Source organism: Theobroma cacao, chromosome 5 (genome assembly GCF_000208745.1).
Source record: "Theobroma cacao cultivar B97-61/B2 chromosome 5, Criollo_cocoa_genome_V2, whole genome shotgun sequence".
NCBI classification, from domain to species: Eukaryota; Viridiplantae; Streptophyta; class Magnoliopsida; order Malvales; family Malvaceae; genus Theobroma; species Theobroma cacao.
In genome coordinates this window covers 28,345,775-28,367,291 of record NC_030854.1, presented here as the reverse complement: position 1 = coordinate 28,367,291, position 21,517 = coordinate 28,345,775, and the positions used below count along the sequence as shown (strand labels likewise).

Sequence of the window (21,517 nt, the reverse complement as noted above, 5' to 3'; positions counted from 1 at the left end):
TAACTGGACTACCCATTTTTTTTGAAGTTTGAATATTCTAGACGTGAATGATATAGCATGATATATAGAGGCAAGACTAGGTTTTTTCTCGTTTTCGGGTCCATTAAAAAGAATGTATCATGTGGTACCCCATTCTGATTTAACTATGGGTTCGTTGACGTAAAACATCACGTGATGCCTCCGGCGAAGGAATTCCTCTCAAACATGAATTTCCTGTTCGCTCACCGTACATAACAGGAAAGAAAAATAAGTCACTGTTACTTAATTGCCCTGAGATCTAGCTCCTAAATTCTTCTGACTACTGTTACAGTGGAAAATCATAGATTTCACGGCTTCTACAATTCTGCTCCTCATCTCCATTCACAAGAGAACTTGAAGAATGCTTACATAAATACCGTATGTTTTTTTATCCCTCGTTGTAGTCCCTGTTTGACTCTATCTGGTTTCCAGCTTTTGGCTCATTTTGACTTTCATAACAAGCAAAGTGCAGAAGTCATCTGCTTCCAAGAACTCCATCAGTACCGTGCTCAACCATCTCACACCGAGGGGCATGACTTCAACACAACTCAGTTCAAATACAAATTTCCTTGAATGCCTAAATCAACAGACTCCATTCTAGTGATCATCTTCATTTGTTCCAGGGCAGTCAGACAAAAGTGCTTCCATCGATTCATACTGAAACAAATAAGGTATTGAGCATAAAATAATCAGGAATTCAGGACTTTGGAATTTGGATTTAACTTACATTTCTTGTGTCAAACATAAGTAATCAAGTGCTAAGCTTTACAGTGGAAAAAATGTCAACATTTTCCACTTACCTGAAATCCACAGAAGGGACAGTACTGATATTCATCTCTCAGTTTCATCAATATATCTTGCAAATCCTGCACCCAACATAGTGTGACCATTATTCATACAAAATTAACTCTCCCAGTTAAACAACAAAAAGAAGAATGCAAAATTTCAAACTAAAAATACCTTGAGCTCTTAGCTACATTCATAAACATAAGAATCATAAGAGGCAATCAGGCAAGTAAGGTAACGCTGCAGGTGTGCTAGCATAACTTGAATCAAGTGCGCAGTCAATTGAGATTTATAATGAGAGTTAAAGTCATAAGATTAACTAGGTTTGTTGGTCTTCATAGACATCACCTTATGTCAGAATTTACCCACCCCATGGACATACTTCAATACAACCAAGCAACAGTTAAGAAGAGAAACATTGACTTTTTCATAGTCGCTTACCATCTCCGATGGGAATACAGGTAAAGTATTGGTAGCAACTAGCCATCCTTACAGGTGAGGACAACAGAGCAACAAGAGTAGTAGCAATTAGTGTAAGCTACTGGTGACTCTGAACCACATTCCAACAGAAGTCACCTTCTTCCTTGGACCAAGTATTTGGGCTAAGTAAAACGTGTAATATCATTCCCTAACAAGAGCTTTAATGTGGGTTATCCATGCAATCATCTTTCTCTCTCTCTTCGGATATTTTTCCTTAACAATATTTTATTCTAACATCATAAGCACAGGCATCATCAGCTCAGCTACCTTTTGGACCTAAAGCACTGCTGCTAATATGTTGAAACTTATATTCATGATTGCCTTGAATACTTTTATGAGTTATAAGAATTGTATTCTAAACCAACATGGGATAAGGTCTCAGATTCCCACAGCTCAAATGCTTAATGTCCTTAGAAAAGCCACACACGTATTACCACAATTGAATGCAATAGGACCAAGATCACAATGGGTGCCATGTGAGCTCATGTTGGGCTGGTACATACTCTGACCCCAGTTATAATGCTGCAAGCCCCAATACCACTAGCCCAGCTATTTTTTATACTTAACCCATGGCCCTAAAGTTTAAAATCTTGTTACTAGTTGTGTCTTGAACCCATATATGGGTTTCACAGTCACATTCCTACCCAGTATAGGATTGTGAATCAGATTGTAGTGGTTTAGGTCTAAAAAGTAGTTTGGACACTTGCGTTAAAGGTTGAGATGATTATGAGCCATTATTAGACATATATATCAGTCATGCATGTCTGTTTGAGTTCATCAACAATGTGATTCAATTTTAACTATTAAAATACAAATGCATACCATAGCTATAACTTACCAACTTAGTTTGTATGTCAACTACTAAAATAATTACAGTCACAAAATCATCAACAAGATGTGGAATCGGAATTTATCCTGAATCAGAGCATAATTAAACTTTGTTATTCAGACTCTTCACTTTGCTTGAAGTATTCATGTTGATGCAACATGAAATTTGTATGGTTAGGGCAACTGGAAATCACAAAAACTAGATAAACTCAACACTAGGAATGAACCGACCCCATTACCAGTATACAACTGCATGAAAGACAGGCAACGATAATACTTTAAAAGTACTTCTAAAATAAGTTTGTATGGCTATATACTGTATATGCATGTGTGGAAACTTATATCTACTATATATGTATGTTGGTATACACACCTCTTCTGTTACCTCTTCCTCCTCCTCTTCATCCTGTTCCCCCTCCTCTTCATCTTCATTCTTCTTTGGCACAACAACTTCCTTATTCTCTAATTGGTCAAGGGCTGCCTTCGCCTTCTTGTAATTTACCACAACTCTCCGACTCCGCCATTGTGATTTTTGCCAAGAACCAAACTCTGCCATCAAAGCCTCCTCTTTCTTCTTTTTTCTCTCGAACTCAATCTCCTCTCTCTTTCTCTTCTCCTTTAGTGGATCTTCTCGTCCAATCCCAGCTCTTGAGCGCCGAATGTTAAGCCCCACTGGCTCAGCTCGGCCTGAGCCCTCCTTTCCAAGTGCTGATCCTGGGGTGTAACCCATTTGCTTTAACAACTTGAAGCCAATGTTGGATTGTGGAATTGGAGCATCTATTTTTGCCAAGGTTTTCTCATCCTCTTCTAGTTGCTTTCTTTCTCTTTCAAGTTTACGCTGTTCTTGCCAGTTCAACTTTTTGGACTTTTTCTTCAATAGTTGAGAACTTAAAGATTTGGTGTTGGAATCCTGCAAGAATTACGATAATTGTAATAAACATATAAGTTCCCATAAACTTTAGCAATAAGGGGAAAAGCCTTTCAAGTTTCATTTATTAAAATGGACAATTTATAAGATTTAGTTAGTTAATTTATAAGCTTGAAGAACTCCTTTTCACACAACTGATAAAAATGGAAGAAAAGAAAAAGAAAGAGAATTCTGAAGAGGGGAAACATTGGTACAAAATTCTATTCCATTGAAATAACTGGCATTCTGTATTTGTTCATAAGAACATTCATTTTACCCCCAAACTAGAGGTTTTTAATTTTCATGCCACAGAATTAATTTGTTAGTGTTATATAAGCAAAGACCCTCCAATAAAATGTAGTAAAACTTAAAACCCTTCTCCTAAAAACTAGTAAAACCCTAACCTATCAAACCCCTAATTAAGCAACAATTTCCCCATACAACCCAAAAAGAGTTTAGGGTTTGTTCCAGTTCTCCCTTGTATCTGATTTAAAAGTCCATTTTTTTCTTATAATTATGCCAAACCAGTATAACTTCGTTGCAAAGACTCTATGTGCAAATTCTAAAAGAGTAACAAATTAGGTATAAAAAATTAAAAAAGGAAAAACCAACCTTTTTGGACGAGAGTTTAGAAGGGTTAGAGGGCTGAGGAGGAAGAAACTGAGACAGGTCCCCCATGTAATCATCTTCTTCTTCTTCCTTTCCATTTCCATTTCTTGATTGGTTTCTGCTTGATTCTTCTGCCATTCCTTAGTATTCTCCTTTCAGAAGCAGAGAGAGATTTGAAGAAGTGACGACAACACCTGGTAGGCTTCCAGGCCCAAAAAGTATGGGCTTCGGGCCGGGTGAAATTTGGTTATATTTTATATTCGGATCCCAACGAACTTTGCGCACGTGGCACTCTTATTCTCAAACGACCTCAACGGCTTTTGCTGACGTGGATTCTCTACATATACCCCGCCAGCTTTCTTCCCTCTCTATGTAAAATTCAGTTTTTCAGCGCTTTTCTTGAGCTCTGCTTCAATCAATGTCAAGTCAACACACTTCTTAGTGCAAGTTCTCTCTCTCTCTCTCGATAATTTCATCTTTAGATCTCTACATTTCGTTTTACAGTTTTTCTCTGAAGTTTGTACGATTGATGATTCTTTGGAAATGGAAGAAACTTGGTTTACTTTCCCAAGAAATCCAAAAACTCACAAGCTTAATTAGTCTTGGTTGAGAAACATCAAAGCTTTCTTTCTTTCTTTTGTTTTCTCTCCTTTTCCCAGAAAACCTTGTCGCAATCTGATTGTTCTGTGTGACCAGTGGCCTAACGTCTTTTTCTCTTCGTTTCCAGGGAAAAGCTAGGATTCTCGACGAAAATGGACACCGAGCTTCTGTGTTTCTATTTCACTGTAATTGTTTTCTCCGCGGCTTTGTTTGTAGAGTCTGAGGCTACTACGGATCAACTTGATGGTAATTGTGTTCCATTATATATTTTGTTTCTCTCAACTTTCTTGATGGTTTGTTTGTTACATATTATATTGTCTGTTTGATTCGTAAGAAAATATAGGAAAACTTAAAGAACGTTTACATGACAATATTTGTTTACTCGGTGTCAAGTTTTTTAGTTACTTTCTTACTTGGGAGAAGAAAGATTAAAATAGGATCAAGATTCGTTATTGCTTTGTAAAATTCTCTTTTAACCTGAGGCCTAATCTCTGGCGGGAAAATGTGGCGAAGAGAGAAAGGATATTGGGTAGGAAAATAGCAGATCATTTTCTGATATGTTCGTTTGGGTAATTATCTGATGACGACGAGATCATGGTAAATCCATGAAAAAACAAAAAGATTAGTTATGGTGAATTATGTTGGCATTATTCTGGTACCTAGCTGCTACACTAGATCATCGTCTCAATAATGTTCCCAGCTTAATAAATCCAAAGATTTGGATTTTACTGTCCACAATATATTTGAGAAAGAATTTGTTCATAATCAAATTAACCTTTTTTTGCTAAGGATGTGATCAAATTAATTTGATTTTCTGGACCATTAATATTGTTGTTCATAACCTTATGCCATTTCAGGTCAATTAATATGCTTAGCTTTAGTTATCGTATTATTGATAATAATCTTATGCCAGTAATATTGCTAACCTGTATAATTGAGTTGTATGTGCCTTTTGCCTTTTCCCTTTTGCAGTCGTTGCTCTAAATGGTCTGTACAAGGCGCTGAACTCCCCGCCCCAGCTAAGAGGGTGGAAATTGTATGGCGGGGATCCATGTGGTGAATTGTGGACAGGAGTGGCATGTTCTGGGTCTGCCGTGATACACCTGTAATGTGCAAACCCTATAGCTTAAATTAACCATGCACTCTACTTGGGTAATCAATAAACTGTTATCTACCCTTCGGCAGGAACGTTCCACTACTAAATCTTAGTGGGTATCTAAGCCAACTTGATAATCTCCATAACCTGAAGTATCTGTGAGTAACTTTGCTTTGTATATTGATTTTTGTAGTTTAGAAAACGTATGGAAAGCTCTACACTGTATTAAATTTTTTGAGCTGGTTTTACTCCGTTAGGGATCTAAGCTCCAATAACATTCAAGGTGAAATTCCATATGGCTTACCCCTTAATGTCACTCATATGTAAGACGTCTGAACCTTTAAGTTCTGGTTCATTATTCAACCAAATTTTATCTCACTTTAGACTTCAATTGTCCCCCAAAATTTTGATTCTTTTGTCCTTCCTCCGTTTCATTGTTTCCCTTTATCATTTAATGAATGCAGAAATATGGCCTGTAACAGCTTGAGCAAAAAAATACCCCACTCGTTATCTTTCTTGAAAAATCTCAGGCATCTGTAAGTTGCTTTTTATCCTGCCTACCTAGTTTGCTGGCTTTACTTTTGATTATTCGTCTTTGATGCATTCATAATTATTACTTTTCTTATTTTCAGGAATCTAAGCCACAATTTGTTGTCTGGACCTATTGGGGATGTATTTACTAGCTTACAGAGTCTGAAGACAATGTATGCTTTTCCACCCATTGTTTTCTGTTTTGCATTGAAAGTGGAAGGGAAGGGTCTATCTAATAAATTTTGGCTTTTGGGAAGAGGCAAACAACACAGAGTTCAGAATCTTTTTCTAGTTATATGGATTAGTGTTCATGTTAGGTTTGTTGGCAAAAATTAATTAGAATTCCTTATTAATGTTTTCCTTAAAAAAAAATTTGTTTAGATTGTTGGAAACTTCACATTTGTGAAGCTAGTTTCCTTACACATTTCTCAACTGAAACATTGTCCAAGATGAAGTGAACCACACTGTTGTATCAATGTAAAGAACTGTGATCTTGAATTGTATATGCTGCACCTGTCTAACGTCTTGAGTTGTATATGGCATAAAACTCAAGTGATGACTAGTCTTTTAAAATTTTAACCTGTTATGATAGGGATCTATCGGACAATAATTTCACTGGAGATCTACCAAAATCTTTTGGATCACTGACTAATCTTACTGAACTGTGAGTTACATGCAGCTTAATCTAAAATTTTCTTGTTGCATGCCCCAGCATTTTCAGCCGCATGCATGATTTAATGTCTAGATATGCCTTCTGGTTCCCATACAGGTTCTTGCAAAATAACAACTTCACTGGATCAGTGGTATATTTGTCTGAGCTTCCTCTAACTTACCTGTAGGTTTATGACTTACCAGTAGGTTTGTGAGGACTGGTTTCAGCTTTTGCAGCTAATTTTGCATTTCAGTTTTACCTTTTACTCATGCATATCTTTCTCAGGAACCTTGAAGATAATCATTTTAGTGGCATTATTCCGATGCAGTTTCAATCAATTCCAAATTTATGGTATGTGATTAAATCTAGTGCTGTTAGTTTGCATAAACTAACAAATCACACTATGACTATTTTCCTATTTTACTTCTTACAGGATTTGGGGTAATAGATTCGATGTAGCGGCCATCTATCCGCCCTGGAATTTCCCTTTGAATAGTGTTCCGCGTGAGAAAAATATTAGTAGTCCACCAACAACTGAGCAGAGTGCTGTGGTGGACTACCTCTCCCCTGAAGTAAGTGAAGAGAAGAAGAAAAGTCTAAGCCCTGTAGGAATAGCATGTGTGGTTGTTGGTGTGGCTCTGATGGCTCTCTGTGCAGCATTATTCTTTGCATTCCATGTTAACCTATCTCATGCCAAAAGGCTCAAAAGCTTGGACAGCAGCAATAGCACGCTGCATTCTCTTCCGATCAGTACAACTATGGGTGAGGGCTCCACTTGTTGAAATTCTTGCGTATATGTGAATATCAAGTGCACTTTTCTCGCTGATTAGTCATAGGTAAAACTTATCTCTTTCTTCCCATGCTTATAGACTGCTCTACTACTGCACAAGCAGCTAGCCCACCATTCTTCAGTATCAGCAGCCCATCCCCTCTCATCCCAAGGCATACTCCCCCTGTTCATCCTACCAGTAGTGAGAAAACATCTAGAAGAAAAAGTTTCTCACGAAAACGCAAATTTGCAACGACTGCAAAAGTGTTTACCGTGGCAGAGCTTCAATTAGCTACGAACAGCTTTAGTGAAGAGAAGCTTCTTGGAGAGGGATCTCTTGGTTCTGTTTACAAAGCTGAGTTTCCAGACGGGCAAGTAAGTGTATAGTTTCCTATAGGTTTTTCTTCAAATATTCAAGTGACAATGAAATTCTATACAAGCTTTTTTTTTTTAATATTTAGGGAGGGGGATTCGAAACCTACTACTATTTTTTAAAAAGAAATCATGTACTAACTAATGAGTCAAATACTTAAATGAAATTCTTTTACTTATGTTTTTTACAGGTTTTTGCTGTAAAGAACATCAACATGGTATCTTTGTCTTACCATGAAGAAGAGCATTTTATGGCAGTCATTCAGATGGCATCACAACTAAGGCACCCAAACATTGTAAGACTTATTGGCTACTCTGTAGAACATGAACAGCATCTTCTAGTGTATGAATATGTGAGAAATTTATCTCTTGACGATGCTTTGCACAATGAAGTCTTCAAGCCATTGTCCTGGGGTTTACGTGTTTGTATTGCTCTCGGTATTGCTCGGGCTTTGGAGTAAGTATTTCATACGGTTTCTGTAACAGGCACATTTTTTCTTCAAATTTCTTTGGCTGCAATAATTCTATGTCTGGTACACCTATTTCCCCTGAGTACCCTATGAGGTGAATTAATATCATTTAGTGCATCTAAAAGTATTATCTACACAATAAAAATGAGCAATAGGAGAATAATTACACACTTTACAATCAAGAAAAGAGGGATATAGACTGACTTATTTAAGGCTGCTTTGTCTATGAAGCTGAGGGAGTAAAATCCTACTATAACTTTGCCCTCCTCCTTTTTGATGGTTTCTATTTTAATTAATGATGGTTTCAGCTATTTGCACTCTACATTCTCACCTCCTGTCACTCATTGCAACATAAAGGCTGCCAACATCTTGCTTGATGAAGAACTAATGCCTCACATATGTGACTGTGGCCTAGCAATTCTAAGACCATTTACGAGCAATGCTGTCAAAATTAAGGTGAGTATTTTTCAGGTATAATTAGATAACTTCAGTTAATACACTGAAAGAACAAGCTAGGAGGGTAAATGGTACTAATAGTGACTTCCATCCGTGTGAATGGTAGTATCTCTGCATGTAGTTGGCAGAAAATTTTGCTCTCTATTCCGTCCTCTGAGCGTTGAGCAAAAATTGTCTTTATGCAACTGGGGAGTTGTTAGCATTTCAAATAGAGTTATATGTATGTATGTAATTTAATTTTTCTCAAGTCCCTTAGGAAAAGCTTCTCACAATTTTCTACAAGCCGCACAAACTTACATTGGCTACAAATGTCATTTAACATTGATGTAAACAGGCTTCTGAAATTGCAATCTGGGACAGTGGCTACATCGCACCTGAGCACGGGGAACCAGGGAGTGATAACACAAACAGTGATGTGTACGCCTTTGGAGTGTTGCTGCTGGAGTTATTAACAGGCAGAAGACCCTTTGATAGGTGCTATAACCTATGCCCTTCTTTTACTTTTGCAGACAACTCTTTGACATTTCTTTTATGAATAATTTTTCCCTTTCAACACAGTTCTAGACCTCGAGAAGAGCAATCTTTGGTGCACTGGGCTTTGTTCCGTCTTCATGATAGTGAAAGTCTGGAACAGATGGTTGATCCTAGCATTAAAAGAACATTTCCTGCCAGGTCTCTCTCCCGTTTTGCAGACATTGTCTCCTTATGCATTCAGGTATTGACACGTGGAAGATTTCTATTGAAGTTTAACAGTGAGCAAACTGAGAACATAATGAAGCAGGTGACCTTAACATTCATGTGCTTATGCAGTACGAACAAGAAATGGATGGGTGATCTGTTAATTGAAGTTGCATCTTTCTTGTCTAAAATGATGAAAAATAATCTGTTAAACTTTTGCGGCCTGAATTTGAAAATGCAGCCTGAGAAAGAATTCCGACCACCGATGTCCGAAATCGTGGAATCTCTGACACGTCTCTTACAAACGATGGGCCTGACGAAAAGCAGTGCAACCGATGGTGCTGAAGTTGACCCTTTGGAGAGATCTTTCTGTTCTACTCAAACTTGCTTCAAGGGCTCCCCACCCGCTCCCCATATGTCCCCGAATCTTACATCGGGTTCACTTAGCCATGGGTTCTTATTCCCGATGTAAGAAATACTCCAAAATCAGCTCATTGTTCGTTCTTTGCCACAGCATTACAGTTTCCTAGTACTAGCTAGATTCTCAGGATGCATTTGTGTACGTTGATTCTTTTAATGTGGTGAAACCCAGATTTAGTTTCATATATGTGCCCTTTCACTAGTGTTCAAATTTGATTCCTGCCGGTAATGCATGCAATGCGTAGGAAATTAATAGTTGCCTTATGGCTTAAATCCTAAAATTATTGTAGCTATTGTGACATTTTCTTTTTTCCTTTTTTTTTTTTTTGTGCTCACCCATCCCTGGTTTTGAAGAAGCTACCTGTAAGTCTTCCTGTTTTCCTCTTCTCCTCTCTCTCTCTAACCACCATCGCTACATGTCATCAGCATCATCTGCCACAGTTTTGTTTATGGGGAAAAGGGAAGGAGGTGGAAACGAAATTGTCATTCGAATGGCAGGAAAACCAGACAAGAGAATAAAGAGATGAACAAGTCATAATAATTAACTTTGGTTAGCCCATGGCATGGGGAAAGTTGGAAGAGCAACCCCAGTACCCAATCATTCACCATTTTTGAGGAAACTAGCAGACAATTTTCGCACACCATTATTCTTTCTTTCATGATATGAGGTTTTCTTAAATTTCAAAATCTCATGAAAATTGCCTTGGCCAAATTGTTCAAAGAGTCTGAACTACAAAACTAAATGACATTTCTGTCAGGACTGCTACCAGTTCACAAAAATGGAGTTTAAGTATAACTGATGAAGCCATGTAACATTTTTTACCAATAAAGAAATAAAGGATCCTCCTTCTGTTCCTCCTACCCAGATCCAATGTACCATACCAAATGAGTATACAACAATAACATGAAAAGAGAAGCAGGCTTAAACAGACAACTGTGCCTCTGCCAACATTCACTCCCTAACATCTCATTTGCTAGTTTCATTCCTACCTAAGCTAACATCTTCAGAGTTTATGCACTAATACCACTACTCAACAAGGCATTGATCTCTCCAATTATATTAACTGGTCTTCCATCAAATACGGATGAGAGGGTACTTTCACATAGCTTCTTCAGCTCCCTGGTTTTTGCAAGAGCAGCTTCCTGCAGTTATATCATCATTTTTGAATTAGGGAAAGCAAGGAGAGGAGAAAAAAAGAGAGGAAATTCTGCTTCCTAGACAGTGAGCTTTTGGTTTTCCGTCCATACATGACTCAAGTCTTTTGAAAATCATTTCATTTTCAGATATGAACAAAACCACAATTAGATGTAATGACAACCAGCTAGAGGAATCTAGGGGCAGTTTAATTATCAGGGACAGAAGCATTATAAAAAGATACAATAGGATTCTTTGTTCTTTTCTTCTTGGCTAGAAATACTATAGGATTGAGGTTCCAAATTTTATTCATACTACAAATTTTGATTTCATAACTGGAATAACTAAAAACTTTAAGTAGCTGAGTAGAAGAGTTGTACCAGAAAACCAACTAATTCAACTTGACCATATGAGAGCAAAAGAAGCATAACATTCTTCTCAGTGCAACAGAGTGAAAATATCGAAAGAAAACTCACTTGCTTTGGCCATGAAGAAGATAGAGAATTCTGGAGCTCCATACGTTTGGCAGCCACATCCTTCAACCCCTCTTTTAACTTCACTTCATGATGTTTCTTCTCCTCCAATGTACTAACTATTCTGTCTAGGAATCTGAAACGTAAACCAACAAAGTCAGTGCTAAATATAATTAAAACCTCACTCAGGACACTAATACTAAAAACAAAAAAAAAATTCACTCAGATGAAAATTATGCTCAGTATGCTAAAATATGCAGTGATACAAAAAGGTTGGCAGGGATCTAGTAAAAGCAAAGACCTGAAAATGAAAATGACAGCACTAACCAATTCTTCATCCTTACAGAATTAAAAGGAACACTAACCCAATTCTACTTCCTCATAGAATTAAAAGGAATTAGAAATTTTAAAATAGAAACTAATGGACAGAAATTATAGCTAATACATCTGAGAGAAATAGGCAAACCATGATCCAATCTCCAATACTATCATTTGCTAATTATTTTTTACTAAATATTTTTCTTGCAATGCTAGAACAAAACATTGTTAACATTTTACAAGTTGATCTAACCATTGAGTGGAAACTTGGGTTAATTAGTAACTGAACTAGCAATTTACTACAACATTATGCAATTTTCCAATGGTGAAAATTGAAGATTATCAATTTAAAACTTCTTCAGAACAGAAAGCAATATCAAAAGCTACATTACCAAAATGCACAGGTTTCATAGGGATGAATTGTTATTTTTCCTATACTGCAAGAGGTATTTCACTCAATTCATCTCATTACCTCCAGTCATACAACTTCTGATAATCAAACATAAGAAGTTTGGATAGATATTTCTTTTAAAAGAGAATTTAAGGAAATAAAATAGTGGAAAATGGAAAATGACAACAATCAACATATAAACAAAAATTAAGTTATTGAGTTGCACCGTTTAGAGTTGAGAATCATTATTAAATCTCGTGTTTTTCTATTTGTCAGCAGTGAAACTGCCAATGAAACATCAGATATCATTGTCTCGATGGCATCCGGTGTATACTGCTGCAGCACCAAGGGAGCAACTGCTTGGACTTGATTTTGCAATGACAAAGTGTCTTCATTCCTCAACTCCACCAATCGCTGGTTCAAAAATGCTTTCATCTGATAACACAGCATTAAACAAGACATGATGCCTTGAACTTGAAATATGCTTTGATCTAATGACAGAAATAGTTACACCACAGCAACAAGTATGCCTGGGGCAGTTTCGATGCTGTTTTACTTCTCTTATTTTGTTCACACAGAAGATAAAACGGTGTTGCAAACAAAAAGTTATTATGCATCAATCCCAAATTACATAGAGTTTGCCATAATGAAACCTTTTCTCCAAATGAGATATTTGCAAAAATGAAAAGAAATATTTCAGTAATATTAGCCAACCAGATATTGCAATAAGATTAATTAGCATGTACCTCATACAAATCATCCAGAATCTTATTTCTGTACTCTGTCTCCAAAAGTTGGCTCCTCTCCTCCCGGATTCCTGGGGTATCAGGTAAGGTATCTGGAGCATATGTCTGATTTTCCAATTGTATGTTTGGTAAGCTGACATCGTGAATCACATCGACCTGCGGTGTTTCAACACTAATATCCCAGGATATATCTGACACAGAAATTTCAGGAAGTGGATTGTCTTCTGTTTTGTGTAATGGGGTTTTATCAGATTCTGCAGCTTCATTTGGTGCAGAATTCTGCAAGATCTCACTGGCATTAACAATTTCATATGGGCCCAAACCATTACCAGAATCATCTGTTGCTTCCAAAGTACCAATATCCCAATCAATCTGAGCACTGTCAACAGAGATATCCCAATCAATAGTATCAGCATTGACATCTATGTCTCCCCTCACATGGTTTATTTCATTAGATCTTAATTGAGTATTTTCTAAATCAAGGATCTCAGAAGCTGCAGAAACATTCAAAGATGGAGGATTTTCACGAATGTCTTTCAAGTTGAGCAAGACAGCAAATGAAGATTTCTGCAAATCATTATTGTCAGCAGCTACATTATATAACTTCCAACCCAGATAAAAAAATTAAGCTAAAACTTTGCAGAGTGCTAACAGCAATAATCAGAATCATTATCAGATTTCAATTATTGTCTTACATCCTTCTCTGTATGAGCATCTCTGACAAAATTAGAGTAATATTCGATTGCCCGTGAAACAGAATCACCATCAATGACTTCTAAAATCCTGCCAAATGTGCTTGGAAGTGAATTTGCAGTCTCTAAGAGTTCAAGCCTGACATTTTTTCCCTGTAATGTGCAATGATTGCCAATTTAATGTATTGATCGCAAGAAGGAATACAAATCAGACCAAGCTGGCTACCATCAATATAAATACTATCATAACCTGCAAACCAAGCTCTTGGCAAGCCTCAGCATATTTAGCAGCTGACAAAGCTGCACTTCTTTTTATATCAGCTTCCTTCCGCTCAAGTTCAGCTAATTGCTGCTGAATCTTTTGCACCTGTTTTTTCTGATATGGGCTTTACATTTTAAAAGAAAATGATCAAAAAGTGAATCAAATTGACAATAAATCAATACTTGCGTGTGTTATTCATTCAAAAGAAGTTTAAAACAAAGAAAATCCAGACTTACATTTCATAATTTACATTTTGAATAATTATTTGAGCAGCCTCACCAAGGAAAAGATGATCTTTTTCAAAAGAATGCACAATTGCTTCCCAAGATCCCTGTCAAAGGATTAATACATATATAATATTTATTAAAAAATACCAGTGATTGACTACATTGGTGCGCATGCTAGTGTTTGAGTCTTGGAGTAAGTACACATGCACATGCAAGAGAGAGAGAGAGAGTGAGAGAGAGAAAGAGTTATTGTCTTACAGCAGCACCTGATAGCCGGCCAAATATGTTCCGGCTTTCTGGAGTCGACTTAAGAAGAATATCATATATTTTTTTGGCCTCTAAGTAACCAATTCCTGGAAGCAGTACACTAGTCATCAGATAAGCAGAAACAGAGTAACAATAAATAGAACAGCACTTAAAAGTCTAATTCCGAGAACTTTAATGAACATGAAAAACTCATTAAAATAAAAAATAAAAAAAATCACATACAAAGTCATAAACTGTAATTGATATTTCTAGAGATCACATCCACACACTCCATAATTATCTCAAGCTGAGACAGAAACTTTGAGATCCAACATGTGGTTCGAAAAAGTAACTTCATTAAAAAAATATTTGCGAACTTAGGTTCAATCCTCCTAGCCAATAACATAACTGCACGTATACATCACAGTCACATAAGAAGCTGTCTTGCCCATTTCATGTGCTGGCTACTCTTCTGGTTTGCTAATGACCAGTGTCCTCCCCTCTTATCAACAGTTGTCATTTGTCAGTTTCAGGTCCTTTACAAAACTCCATTCTAGTGGCCAGTGGTGAAGAGTGAGATTGCCAGCATACAAGAAGAAAGTAGTGTCATGATAGGTGGCAATTTACAGTGTGTTTGGATGGAGAGAAGTAGAAGAGATTAGCGTAAAAGGGGATAATGGGTTTATATTACTTTGTACGGAAGTTTACCTTTTAAAAGAAAGTGAGGCAGTTCTTGAGGCAACCAAATCCCTGAAAATCCCACTTGATAAAGTCCCTCAAACTGAGAGGACTGAGATTAAGTAGTTCAAATGAATCATTTCAGCTTGGGCCCTTTTAAACCCCCCCCCCCCCCCACCACCTTCTTAAAGTTTAATTTAGTAATGAATTTGAATGGAGCTAAAAAGGTAATAATAGCCTATAAACTTGCCACTTTATCCTTCCCTCAAATTCACTCCGAAACAAGGTAGGAAAGAGTTGTTTACTCAACTCTCCTCACTTTTCCACCCATTTACTCTACTCTCTTCACCTTCGAGCTTCCAACACAAGTTCAGTGTGTGCTGGCAGCAAGGACAAACTCTTACGGGATTTTAAAATCATATCCGATTGAATATTGGCAAATAGTTAAAATGTAAGACTAAATTGTTCCATGTAAAAGTACTATCCAAGGAGGTTAAACATTATATGTCTTAATTTTTCAAAATCAATCTTACTTGGTATCCAATCACACTTTTTTTTCTTTTAAGAAAAAAAAAAAAAAAAAAGGAGCAGTAAAAGCATCAGGCCACCAACCAACAGAACCTCAGCTATTTGAGCAAAAGCTACTGTAAATTTCCGCTTATTATTTACAACCAAACAGTGGTTCCATCAATTTTCTTCTCATCAACAAAAGCAACAACTAAAATCACATAAAATGAAATTCTAATAAAAATTAATTGTAAGTACAATCTGTAACCATTTATTGAAATATGTCTACAAAATTACGTAGAATAGATCTAAAAAAAAAAAAAACTGACCTTCAGGGTCAAGGGTCTGAAAATAGGGATCAATATCCTTAGGCAAGGCCGTGAACTCCTTCGATATCTTCGATCGTATCGCCGCTAGTCTCTTTCTCCAAACCGACGGTACTCTCTTGCGATCAACCAACCATTCTTCAGTAAAACGAAAAGAGAAAAATCGTTCAAACAATTTTCCAGTATCATTTTTATCAACCTTTGTAGAAGAGAAATTGGATATTGTTCGAGATTTACTGAGATGATATTTTAGTGCTTTACCTCCAAGACGAGAAAATGTTATGTCGATTGGGAGATTACGAATGTCCTCCGGCGTTTGCATTTTTCTTTTGCGAGAAAGTGTTTTCTCGGGAGAATATGCAATCGGAAAGTTGAGATTTCGACAGAAAGTTGGCAGCTGAGTAAACGGGTTCTTTTGGGATGCCTTGGTGTTGGTAATGACGACTGTAACGGGTCGGGTTAAATGCAGCGTCCGTTTAAAGGCTCTACAATCCTCTGCTTTCTTTTTTTTTCTTTCTGTGACGGACGTAAAATGTACTTTTAAGAAAATGTAAAACAGTTTTCAATGGAAAACAAACTTTAGAAAATAATTAAAAATATTTTTTATAAAGAAAATAATTAACATAAAAATCGTTCTTTCACTATTTTATTTTTATTTTTGAAAATTAATATATATATATATATATATATATAGACTTAAAAGCATGTAACATTTTAATAATTAGAAAAAAATTTAAACTTTTTTTATTATGAAATATACGATTTTTGTTTCCATCAAAAGTTATAGGCGAATGTCTTTTACATTAGTAATTCTTTTATTTCAATTAAACATATGGTTTTTTTTCATCATTTTTCTTTCATTTAGTATTGGTAAGAAATAAAAACTAATAGTCAAAAATTCAAAAAATAATTATAATCTATATTTAACTAAAGATTGTTATTCTCTTTACGAAATTTGAGGCTTAAATTCGAATTTCTACTCCCTTTTGGGACCTCTCCTTTGTATTAAGAAAGCTAATAATATATAAATCAAGTGACAGAGGTATTACTATTTTAAAAGAATTTAACCAATTTTAAGAATTTTTTGATATATAATTATGAACATCATGATATATCAAAAATATGAATTTTTTATAACGTTTTTTCATGTGCAAACTATTTAATATTCACCATGATACAAGAAAATGAAATATAAAAACTTAAAACAAAGTAATTTACTGACCATATGATATTATTAAAAAAAAAAACTTTTTTTTCACCCTTTCTGCCACTTACTCCAATTGTATTTGTATGCTTTTTCAAAAAGGAAAATGGTATTTTTATGCAAAAGTAAAACTAAAATCACCAAAAAAAATTAATAAGAAAATATCATATTTAAGTAATAATAATAAAACATTACCTTGACCAAAAGAATACAATGATTCAGCGGGAAATAAGAGAAAGAATGAGGGTAAAATGGAGAATACACAATAATACTGGCATGTAGTAAGCGGATCATCGACGAGCAAATGAATTTGTCGAAAACATTTCTCAGCTAAACTCCCACAGTCTCTCACGTCGTCTTCTCCATTTTCATCAGTAAGGTAATTTTCTCCCCTTTATTTTTTTAATTAAAAATGTTTTTTCTATTGAATTATATGTCTTTTTAATCTATTCGAATATATCTTAAATCTGCTGCATATAGTTTAGGGTTTGCTTTTCTTAAATCTAATTTAATCCTTTTGTTTGCTCGATTTGATCTGCTCCCAATTCCTTTCTCTTTATTTTTTTTCTTTTTAAATTTTTAGCGCCTTGATTTATGCGTTAATGTAGTTAGCATTTGAAATTTTCTTTTTCTCATTCTCGAAATTAAGTAAAAAAATGTCTTAATTTGTTGCTCAGGCATTGTTTGTTTAGCAGCTGGGCGGTAGTTTTTATTGCTCCTGATAAATCTAAAACTAAACTGAAAAATGTTTGGTTCATTGCCCCTCTTCCCTTTATTTGAAACCTATCAAAACCTTTTCTCTAGAAAAAGAAAAAGAAACATATCCAAACCTTGTATATTGATGTGTTATGTCTAAGTTGTAAGGGCTTTGCTATATCCTTATGAAGCGACAACAGCTATGGCTCTGTATTTTTTGCATTGAATTTGCAATTTTTTCGGTATAAGTAAAAGACCCATTTTCTATTCTAATTTGTTTTAGAGGATATAGTTGTGGTACCGTAGAAGTCTCCAATTATCATGTTTGAATCTTGGGAAGCAGGATGGGGTTTATTGGATGGAGAAAACTATGAAATTTTTGTAGTCCAAGGCTGGGTTGGTCTCCAGGGTCATCTATATTTTCAGTAGAAGACATGCTAGATACAAGTATTGGGGCTGAACCTGTTTCTGAAATTCTTTTTCTTTTTTGGGTGATATGCGTTGGTTTGCAGTAAGAAGGTAGCAATGGACCCTTCAGATCTTAGGTATTATGAGGATGATGACTTGCCAATGTTGAAAACAATCAAGGGTGCCACTACTGGTTTGGTTGCCGGAACTATCTGGGGGACTATTGTTGCTACTTGGTATGATGTACCTCGTGTTGAGAGAAGTGTTGCCCTTCCAGGGCTCGTAAGGACACTGAAGATGATGGGCAATCACGGAATAACATTTGCAGCAATTGGGGGAGTATACATTGGTGTGGAGCAACTGTTGCAGAATTATAGGATGAAGAGAGACTTTGTTAATGGTGCTGTTGGTGGTTTCGTTGCTGGGGCTTCCATTCTCGGTTTCAAAGGTAAAAGACCTATTTAGATGGCTAGAGTTTTTGTGCACTTTCATACTTGCTATCTGATTTTATTATTTTTTTAAAGTAACAATTTGTGACAATCGACATAGCTTGGATATTCGTTTGTGAAATATTAATGTTTGGAAAAACAGCATGAGACACGAAGATATTTGACTTCCCCTTTTGCCTGATAAAAATTCTGATCTGTATGCATACAGATAATCAGTAATAGGATAATAGCTTTATTTTTGTGAGGAAAGCTTTACCTCTTCAAAGTTTGCAAGCTTGTGGTGTTTCTTAGGAGCTATACCACCATCCAAACAATGGTGCTGAAGTTTATCCTCATATACATCATTATTGCTTTGGATTTTTGTCTTTGTCTTCTTGATTTTTCCCTTAATAATGTTTGTTTAGTAGTTTTATGTAAAGTAGTAGGGGTTCTACATCATGTGAATTTCAAAGTCAATTACTTTTGATTTTGCTTAACTTTCTTATGTCAAGGTTTTGGAAATTATCCTTTCTGAAATGCATGATACATACATTTAGTTTCTTGCTTAGGTAAGCTGTTGCATCTGTATTGAGAACTGACTGTAAACTCTACAGTGACTTGACAATAGGATTGAGCTGAAATAAGTTGTCATGAAATCCTTGACTGGAGGGCAGGGGAAGGGAAGTGGTCTGACTTTTTTGGTTATTTTGAGGTAGAGGGTTGTGTGAAGTTTTTTTTTTTTTTTATTGAACAGAGGGCTTTTCATAAGTTTTTTGTGCTTTTAAGAAGAAAAAGAGGGACTATGAATGTCCTATGCAGGTTATTGCATTCTAACTTGGTTTTTGGATACATGTCAAAGTTTGTCAGTTTTGTCCACTTGTTAATTTTCAACAACGGTATTGATGTGCTTTCCATTTTCCAGGGAGGAGCATCTCAACAGCTATTGCTGCTGGGACAGCACTGGCAGTCACCTCTGCCGTGATTGATGCTGGAGGTCAGACAACAAGAATAGACACAGGGAAAGAGTATTACCCTTACACCACCAAGAAAAGACCTACTGCTGATTCATAAATCTTGCATGTGGCTGTTGAGAATCCACTTCCAACTCAACGTGAGACAATCAATCAGTCTGCTGAACCAGATGTATGTCTTTGTTTTGGAGATGTAATCATACTCACAGTTTCCTTTTTTTTTCTGTTTTTCATTTAGAGTGAGAATGTTGATTTGAATAAAAAAAATGCCTCGTCATTTATCAAAGTCATGGTATAGATGGCAGTTTCTGAACTTACTGAATTTGGGATATTTAATTACTGCTTTTGAGATATTTTTGCTTTTGTATGGAGACAATAATAGCGGTGAATGGTGCTCTCTCTCTCTCTGAATTTCGGAGTTTCTCTCAATTTGCAAACTGGACTAGTTGCAAGAAGGAGATTGAATTTCTTTCAGCATAGGAATTAATGGAACATTACAGGACAGCTTTTACTTTATGGCTGTTGCATCCATTAAACCTCTGATCCCTGCCCGTCTTAACTTATGATGAGTATTAATGAAATGAAGAAGAAAGTTTGAGAGGAAAACTTATTTCAGAATTTTAGAGCAATATTTGGTATTTAATGAAATCAATCGAATTTTCTTACAAAGAATGTTTACACAGTGATAGCGTTAGCTCTAACAGCAACATGCGAAATCCAAGGAAATGAGATTTAACTCTCTTAAGCAGAAACAGCAGCATAGTACATATTTCTGGCAGGATGGAAAAGGGCTTGTACTAGTAATCGAGTCCCTTTCCTTTCCATGACAACTTCAAGATAGGTCAACCAAAATGAAGAACAACAGGAATTTAAGTACACAAAGTTACATGTTGTATTTCCAAGATCTAGGCAGGGTAGATGAAACCAGTTCCACTTATTTGACATGATATTTAACTCTCTTATGCTGCAGCAGCAGCATAGTACATATTTCTTGGCTGATCAAAGAGTGCAAAACGTAGCAAAGCATCCATCAAACATCAGCTTCCTTCACCGACAAACCTGTCACCTCTCTCCAATAAAAATAAATCAAACATCATAAACGGGAGAGATTTGGAGTCACAGGGAAGTGTGGAACCAGAATCCGTCTTGGGGAGGAGTCTGTTTCGACGGAGTTAGGCCTCAGGGGCTGATTCCTCGCCGCTATTTCTCCATCGCCGGATACGCGAGAAGGTCGGCGGAAGCAACAGCAGACGGATGAAAAGAATCCCATGCTTCCCCTCACTGAAATGATGCAGGTAAATGGAAAACACAGCTGCTAATAGACTTTAGAACCCATTTCTTCTTTCTAGTCAATGCATTTTGCCCAATGTTGCTAATTAGTCAATGCATGTATTAGTTTCGTGTCGCTATTGCGTAACATATACACGTCTTAAAGTAAATACTGTGGATGATGACTGATGACGAGTATGTAAACTGAGACACGAAATCATGCCGTGAAATGTTTGAGTAAAATTTTGTATGTCAACTAATGAAAATTTTCATCAAAACAATAAGAACATTTAGAGAGATAAAAACCAAAGGGTACTTATCATGATTTGATATGTAAGTTAATGGTCTAAACTAAGATAAGTATCCGGTAACAAGTTTTATTGTCTAATTTCAAGGTTCTTCGACCGTAAAATCATTAATCATTATTCCCAAATAATTTTTACCTCAAATACTTCAGCTTAAGTGATTTTTTGTTGTCACATGGTGTTGGCTAGTTTCTCAATTTCTCTTTCAATCTAATCATAAAATTAATCTTATGTGCCTTATAAAACTCTTATAAAAAATAATAATTTTTAAAATTAAATTAAAATTATTTGACAAAATAAATTATATAAACTTTAATTTTGATTAAAATTATTCAATCATTTAATTAATCAAAGCGAAACAAATCATATATAAACTCGAAACAATGCAGCTCTTAAACTTTGTATAGTAATAATAGTATTATATTTTTATTGATCTAGCAAGTCATTAAACTATACTTAAATTTCCCAACAAAGAAAAAGAAAATAAGAAAAGATGTATTTGACATTAAAAATTCGATGTCTTTGACATTGTGAAGAAGAGAAAACTTTTAAATAATATCTGA

At 35.8% G+C, this 21,517-nt stretch overlaps 4 protein-coding genes across 6 annotated transcripts; 2 read left to right on the top strand and 2 right to left on the bottom strand.

Annotated features, from left to right (window-relative positions):
- On the bottom strand, nt 64-3,820 carry LOC18599079 (G patch domain-containing protein 11). Of its 2 annotated transcripts, none has more exons than XM_007028891.2 (4): nt 3,632-3,820; nt 2,486-2,983; nt 819-884; nt 64-675 (listed from the first exon to the last, which is right to left on the bottom strand). In XM_007028891.2, exons 1-4 carry the CDS (start codon nt 3,764-3,766, stop codon nt 616-618), a joined length of 759 nt encoding a protein of 252 aa, XP_007028953.2. In that variant the 5' UTR covers nt 3,767-3,820; the 3' UTR covers nt 64-615. The 2 variants fall into 2 exon arrangements, with proteins under 2 accessions (XP_007028953.2, XP_017977244.1); XM_018121755.1 differs by having other exon boundaries at nt 2,486-3,022; nt 3,632-3,817.
- Nucleotides 4,381-9,973, top strand: LOC18599078 (protein STRUBBELIG-RECEPTOR FAMILY 2). Its single transcript, XM_018121213.1, has 16 exons — nt 4,381-4,474; nt 5,201-5,333; nt 5,414-5,482; nt 5,582-5,647; nt 5,789-5,860; nt 5,957-6,028; nt 6,448-6,519; nt 6,625-6,690; nt 6,793-6,858; nt 6,941-7,269; nt 7,377-7,651; nt 7,840-8,105; nt 8,427-8,574; nt 8,909-9,048; nt 9,133-9,289; nt 9,494-9,973. The coding sequence occupies exons 1-16, from the start codon at nt 4,381-4,383 to the stop codon at nt 9,722-9,724; spliced, it is 2,256 nt and encodes a 751-aa protein (XP_017976702.1). The 3' UTR covers nt 9,725-9,973.
- Nucleotides 10,404-16,172, bottom strand: LOC18599077 (CDK5RAP3-like protein). The gene is made up of 10 exons (XM_007028889.2): nt 15,935-16,172; nt 15,677-15,811; nt 14,175-14,269; nt 13,926-14,020; nt 13,678-13,813; nt 13,431-13,580; nt 12,736-13,302; nt 12,216-12,424; nt 11,284-11,416; nt 10,404-10,815 (listed from the first exon to the last, which is right to left on the bottom strand). The coding sequence occupies exons 1-10, from the start codon at nt 15,993-15,995 to the stop codon at nt 10,684-10,686; spliced, it is 1,713 nt and encodes a 570-aa protein (XP_007028951.2). The 5' UTR covers nt 15,996-16,172; the 3' UTR covers nt 10,404-10,683.
- On the top strand, nt 17,093-19,769 carry LOC18599076 (outer envelope pore protein 16-3, chloroplastic/mitochondrial). Of its 2 annotated transcripts, none has more exons than XM_007028888.2 (3): nt 17,093-17,256; nt 18,086-18,429; nt 19,332-19,769. In XM_007028888.2, exons 2-3 carry the CDS (start codon nt 18,099-18,101, stop codon nt 19,478-19,480), a joined length of 480 nt encoding a protein of 159 aa, XP_007028950.1. In that variant the 5' UTR covers nt 17,093-17,256; nt 18,086-18,098; the 3' UTR covers nt 19,481-19,769. The 2 variants fall into 2 exon arrangements, with proteins under 2 accessions (XP_007028950.1, XP_017977793.1); XM_018122304.1 differs by having other exon boundaries at nt 17,157-17,256; nt 18,078-18,429.